The 6,952-nt window shown below is 39.8% G+C and overlaps 1 protein-coding gene across 1 annotated transcript in view; it reads right to left on the reverse strand.

Moving 5' to 3' along the window:
• Nucleotides 6,118-6,952, reverse strand: part of LOC109819434 (phosphatidylinositol 3,4,5-trisphosphate 3-phosphatase and protein-tyrosine-phosphatase PTEN2A) — an 11,766-nt gene continuing 10,931 nt past the window's right edge. The window contains exon 13 of the mRNA XM_020385161.1: nt 6,118-6,928. Within this exon, the coding sequence (XP_020240750.1) occupies nt 6,395-6,928 (534 nt within the window). The 3' untranslated portion in view covers nt 6,118-6,394. The remainder of the gene's footprint in view (nt 6,929-6,952) is intronic.

Here is a 6,952-nt window from a genome sequence, read left to right on the forward strand (position 1 = left end):
TCAGCGACTTTCTTCGGAAAAGAAGAAGAATATGCGGGTCCATGGCAGCTTGCGGGAGTGAGGAGGATTTTGAGTGGGACTACGAGGATGAGGGATGATACTACCTCAGTATTTTCTGGTTGTCAAACTTAAGAGTCAGAAAGGTTCAGTATTTTCGTATATGACCTGCTTCTGTATTAGACGATGATAGCTTAACATTACCTGGTTTTAGGATTTCTGAGTATACATGTGAGCAGCTAAAAACTCAGATGAGTCGAAATCATTGGATTAGGTCTAGGGCGCTCACCTTTAAAGGAAACCTCTTTCCATACGGCAGGCGAGGGTAGTGCAGGCTGGCTCGCGACACTTGTGGTCGCCAGTTTGTTTTCAGCGCGAGGAAGTTGTTTCCATTAGGCATCTACTTGACCGATTCATTATAAACCTTCGATCGTGTTTACAAAGAATTAGCAATGAACAAAATAAAATAGAAAATACAACTCTGCCAGAGAAAAAACACAGAAATTGTTTATGCACTCCTGCTTTTGTGGGACTCTTGCCTGTGCCGGGAATGCTTTAGTTGCGTGGACCACGCGATTCGTAGGATACATTAAGTAAACTCAAAAGGAGGGGATGTCATGAGCCAAACCGAGCTTGTTTAATAAGTATCTCTCCCTTCGTTTATCGGAAGTACAAGATTTGCTAAAAGCTTGAATATCTTACTCGCGATGTAGATGTGGGGCTGCGTTCTTCCAAAGATCAAAGTCTGAGCTTAGATGCTCTAGGATTCACGGCAATCACGTGATGCTTGGTCAGACGGAGTGAAAATTCAAGGCCTCATGGAGTTCTATTCTCAAAATGGCACGCAAGAGAGACTGCAAGTATGCTTCTGCTCCCAAAATGCGTCTCTATCCCTTTAATTCGTGGCCTAGGAGGTATTTTATAGGCCTCTTAGTGCACGGCACAGTTGAAACGGAGGCGAAATAACTGACCATGGCCGTTTTCTCTTTGGCCGCTGGGCAGTCTAGCACTGCCGCGGCTCATTGGCGGCGGCAGTGTAAGCTGCCGCGGCTCCCAAGAAGAGTGCAGTTCATCCAGGAGCACGTTTTGACCTCGTGTTCTTAAGGAGGACGTTCCGAAACTTTCTCGCTGCCAACGAGCTTTTAACCAGCGCTTTTTTCGTGGTTTTTAACTCTTGTTCGGCACGTCAGCAGACGTTCTGTGGGTTCTGGATAGCTGCAAGGGATTGTGGCAAAGACCTAACAAAAATCTATCCAAGATATAAGCTGTTTTCGTAACTCTGCGGAAAACACTCCTTTAACATAGCCGCGCAAAACCCGCCCTAGATTGGCAGCAGCCCAAGCCGGGGACACGTCCCTTTATCAAGCGACAAGCCTGTCGCGCTCAGCCGCGACAATCTCGACAAGCTGTCGGCGCTTAAGCCGCGGCAAAGGGTTGATGGCAAATAGTCACAAAAAAAAAGTTGCTGTCGCGCCTTTAGGTCCGCGACACCGATGAGGTTGGCCGCGGCCGCAACAGTTCTGCTGTGTTGCCTATGACGAGTAAATTTGTTACTCGATGTTGTTTTGAAATGGTATTGTGGATGTCTGGGCAGTATTTTTGACGCCTAACAAATTGGTTTCTTGTCAGAATGTCGAACGTGGATTTTGAAGCCACGCTGACTTTTCTGAACCTGGCGGACCTCTTGAAGATCGCGTTCCCGAGAAAATTGCAAAGAAAAGAACAAAAAAAATTGATTTGTATTCCTTTGTTTCTGATTATAATTTGATTACAAAAGAGAATAGAACGAATTTGATTCTCTCCTTTGTTTAAAACTGGGTTCTTCTCGGTAGCGATGGAATGCCTCCTTCGATTGCTCGCGTCGAATTTGCTCTCCGTTGACGATCCGACCGTCTCTTTTTTCTCGTGGGAACGATGAACTTCTGTGGAAAGTTTGATGTTTAACTCTGAATGAGTTTAAGAACTCTGAACGAGTTAGAACTCTGTTAATAGAGTTGTTAGAACCGAAAATTCGGTTAATGACCAAGCTGATATTCTGTTGTTGAAGAATCTTCTCAGATTTGATCTTCTGACTTGATTCAAAAATCCTATCTCCAGGGATTTTAATGCTGCTGCTGTTGAATCACCGAACCGAGTGGTTGAGATCCTCAGAATCCAACCTATTGCCCCCTCTTCCGTTCCAAAAAGCCAGCCCCCCACTCAGTTGAGTTTGTTGAGTTTTTATAGGGGGATAAGAGGTTGTAGCTACCCTCTAAATCCGCTCCTAAGTGGGCGAAAATCCCTCAGAACGTGGGATAACGGTTTTGAGGCCGTTCGGCTTGTATTTGAACAAGTCAAAACGCCCAATCTGACGTTCAGAACCCAACTTCGCCTCTTAGAATTGAGACGCGAGGTTGGGTGTTGGCTGAACATCATGGAACGCGAGGGTCGCTCGCGTTTTGGTTTGTTGTAGCTTGGAAACGCGGGGGTCGGTGTTGGCTGGACCCCTAAGAACGCGAGGGTCGCTTACATTTCGCTTGTTGTAACGCGCGGGTGGCTTGGAAACGCGGGGGTCGCCTGCATTTCCAGAATTGTAACGCGGGGATGACATCTGTGTTTCAGAAGGAGCTTTTTGACTTGTAACTTCTTCTGTGAAGCGTTGCAAGGACCGTTGTTCAGTAATCCTAGCTTTAGCTGTTGTGGGGTGTGAAAGTCGTCAGATTGTAACTTTCACTATAGAATGTGAAGACTGCTGAATAGAGTTTTCATCAGTTGTCAGAAGTGTCGTTGAATTGTAACTCTTCTCGATCTATGTGAAAAGTCCTCTATTTGCCGCTTTCGATTGTCGACCCGAAAGCTATTTGATTGTAGCTTTTGTTGTGGGAGCTTGACGGGAATCAACATCCATAGTGTTTTTAGATGAATATTTGCCCACAGCTCTCTACCAAGCAACTCACCAACTACGTCCAACCTTTTATTTCTGAAATCATTGCACTGTTAATCAGCATCTCTAACAGTTGCTAATATAATATTAGTCATGTTGTTGTCGCAACCATCAAGATCAATCATCTCAGAAATGAGGCCGTGTTTGTAGCGATTGTAGGATTGCGAATACAGTGATTAGACAGCCATCTGATTGTGACTTCCATCGTAGGAGCTTGATAGGGATCAGCTATCCATTGTGATTTTTAGACAGCCTACAACAATAATACCTCGAAATTTATTCAATTCATTCTATTTATTACACTATAATTATTCTTAAAATAAACATGAGTGTTTGCGTCGAAAGTTAATTTATTTATGGAACTCATTACAACTTCAATCGTTTACATCAAGTTCAAAAGAGTTAGTTTTTTTATAAGACTTTTCTTACACGAATCAAAAAATAAAAATACAACTCTCTAGAAACACACGCAGAGGACGTTTATCACCCGCTACTTCCGTGAGATCTTTGCTTGTGTCGGGATTTATCCGTGGACCACCGCGGATCAGATCCGGTTGATCGGAATAAAAGATTAATGCTCTTACTTCACAAAGGAAACAATCGCAGAAATAAATAATCTCAACAAAATGCTATTATTACTCTTCTAAATATCAAAACAAAGTCTGATCTTAAGGAATGGTGGAACAGACTTCAGATCTCTCGAACTCTTCCCCTTTATGCTGAAGGACTCGCCAAGAACTCGCTAGCCTCTCTAAAATTCGTGGGTTCACTCTCCAATTTGACAGCACCTCGCCCTCTTGCTCCGAATTTCCGATCACCCGGGTATAGGGGCCCTAGGCTTGTATTTATAGGCTTCGGATACAGTGTTTTTGGATAGGAATAAGTGATTTGGCATTATCTTCAGCTAATAATGGTCTAACCATGTTTAGGCATGATATCAAAACAGCTGGGAGGCTCTGGAATGAACAAATCCTGTGAAAACTCATCAATAAATACGTTTCGGGTATTTATGGGCGGAAGCCACCCTAAGGTGGCTCGGCACTGTGCGAGTCGCCCTAAGGTGGCTCGGCCTTGGCTGAGCCACCTTATGGTGGCTCGGTCTTTGGCCGAGTCACCCTAGGGTGGCTCGGCCTTGGCTGGGTCGTTTTGATGCGACTCGGCTGCCAAGGGCTTCTCCGGACTTTCCAGTTTGGTCTTGTTCTGCCGTTTTGCATATTTCATCGTTCCGTTGACTCATACGCTTCGCCGACTCGCTTCGTGCGCTCGTTAACTTTTTTTTACGACCTCAGATGAACTCGTTTGACTCAGATGATGACATTTATCGTCTTCACTTTGTCTTGAACTACGTGCGGGAACCCACGGGTAATTTTTGACACCTACAATGAAAACTAATACTAAGAACTAAATATATATTATAAATTTTAATCATAAATCTTAATCAATTCATTCTATTATTACACTATAAATCCTTGCACTCAACATAAGAACTGATATATTACAAATTTTACCAATATTAGTGTTATGTTAAATAAGATAAATATTTTACTTTAGATATTAGATATTACACAATAAATATACAACTTTAATATATAAGATAATAATATTATAACTTATATTTATAAATTATATCATAATTTATGATAATTAAATATTTAATTAAACATCTAACATCTAATTCAATACTATAATATATTGATATGTGCATCTTATGTGTAAAAAATCCATGGAGAGGAATACTAATACAAATGTTAAACTCTTGGTGTAGTCTAGAAATATCGTATAAATTATCATAAGATACATAAGATATAGTACTAACTATTGCAATATACTTATTATAGTATTTGTATACAATGTAATTCTAAGTATACGGAATTCCAAGTGGTGTGGGAAGCTAATACATTTACTCTTGACATTGAATGTGGAAAGATAATTTTTGAAGAAGATACGGATGCGGTAATTAGATATATCCATAATTGGGTGGAGCAACACTCGATTTTCGAACACCTTGTGGATGATACTCAACGATGTTGCACATGACTCAAGGAATGGGATTTTCAGATAGTTCGTTAAACGAGGAATGTAACGGCTCATGTGTTGGTCCGATATTGCTCGAAGACTCACCATCTTTTTACACAATGTTTTGCAGTCTGATAAGGAGCAGCGTTTGTCCTTATTATTTTGCTGTGCTTTTAGGTTTTCGGTTTAGTTTTGATGTATCTTAATATTTTTTTCATGAAAAAACTATACGCAATACAATAATTTAATCCTAGCCAATAAAGTAAGAACTCTTGAACTAAAGGAGGGAAAGCCTACTTTGCTAGCCTGGACAGTCAGGACGGGCAACTCCATTTACAATATAAAATAACATAAAAACAGAAAAATTCAAAAAGATGTGTACCTTCCGCTCAAATTGTACCCTTTTCAGACAAAAATAGATATGAGACTTTTGATAGAATCAGAGTCAATTTCATATAAATTTCATAGTATATAAATGAACGGAACTATTGCTATTTTATGACATCTCCCCTTTTAAAGCCACAAATAATGCATTTAATATGAATTTCAGTGAGAAAATGAACCTATAATTAAAGGATTCATGTATAATCTATTATTGGCTAATCAAATTCTCTTCATTAATTATGTGCTAATAATTTCACAACTTGTCTACTTCCATAAATACTCCACTTAGACAAGAGTTGCATAAAATTATGCTATATATGGATGCTCAAATGCACAAAAGGAATCACTAAAAGAGTCGAAAGAAGGAAAAAAAATAGAATAAGTGAGAATTTTGACAGCAGAGTCAGTCCCTCGATTATAGTAACTAGGATACCTTGCAGTCAACAAGATTTCACATGCGATAATTAAGAGAAAAAATTGTATTGTTTTTTTTTTAAGAAAACGAACAGATCTGCAACCGGATTCACCTCTAATTTATGAAAAAATTATCAATCTATTACTTATACAAGTATGTAATTTCATAGAGAGAAAAAACTAATATAGATGTCAATAAATTCATTGTGAGTGGGTGACTGGGGGGGTCTGTTTGAGTCCACTTCATAGTTCTAAAAAAAATCATGAGTGAATGCAATGTGAGATGAACTTCAAATATTTTAGTCCCATATCATTACTTAATATGCATCACGTGTTAAATACTAGTGTAATAAAACAAGCATTGAAGAAAACTACATCAAAGATAGATACAGGTCTTACTAACATAAAATGATTGAACAAATATCATGTTTAGCTGAGAGAGCCTATAGCTACTCATATTAGACATGTGTCCTTGTCCCTGAAACAGTACCAGGCATTCATACATTAACCAAACCTGAATAAAGTTGAAACACATTCACATCATTTAATATCATTTGAAATGCAAAAGTAATGAACTTTCAGCCCACAATGATACATTCTGCATTATTACACCTAGTTTGAAGGCACTCGAAATATCATATAGTCCTCATGCATCTCAAATTATTCACTTTCATAATCATCTTCATCACCGAAAGAAAACACAGAAGCATCTGCTGCAATTGCTTTGAACTCACTCATACCCGTTGATCCCATTTCTTGAGTTTCCACAACCGAGGAGCTTTTAGTCTTCCCTTCACTCTTCATTTCCGGAGCTTTGGAAGTCCTTGAATCCTCCTCCTGCTTCAGAGAAACTTGCTGAACACTATCAGCAAGTTTTGATGCTTCTCCTTGTGATGCTTTTGCTTCGGTTTCTTTAACACTCGTAGAAGGTGGTAAAACATCACCAGAGGTCTTTGCTTGCTTTTTCTTAGAAGTCTCGTTATCACTATCAGAGAAAACTTCATCTTTATCTTGGCTACTAGATTCTGTAGTCTGTTTTGGAGGTGGATTACTACTCTCTTTTGTGGCTGTATCAGTTGCAGAGGCTCCACTGGATTCAGTGGTGATGGTTGGAGTTGTAGACCTTGGTGGAATAGAGCCATCATAGTCTACCAGCACTACTTCTACTTGGAATCCTGGAGATGGTAATTTTCTCTGCATGGTAAAGATGATTTAATC

This window comes from Asparagus officinalis, chromosome 8 (genome assembly GCF_001876935.1).
Source record: "Asparagus officinalis chromosome 8, Aspof.V1, whole genome shotgun sequence".
NCBI lineage: Eukaryota > Viridiplantae > Streptophyta > Magnoliopsida > Asparagales > Asparagaceae > Asparagus > Asparagus officinalis.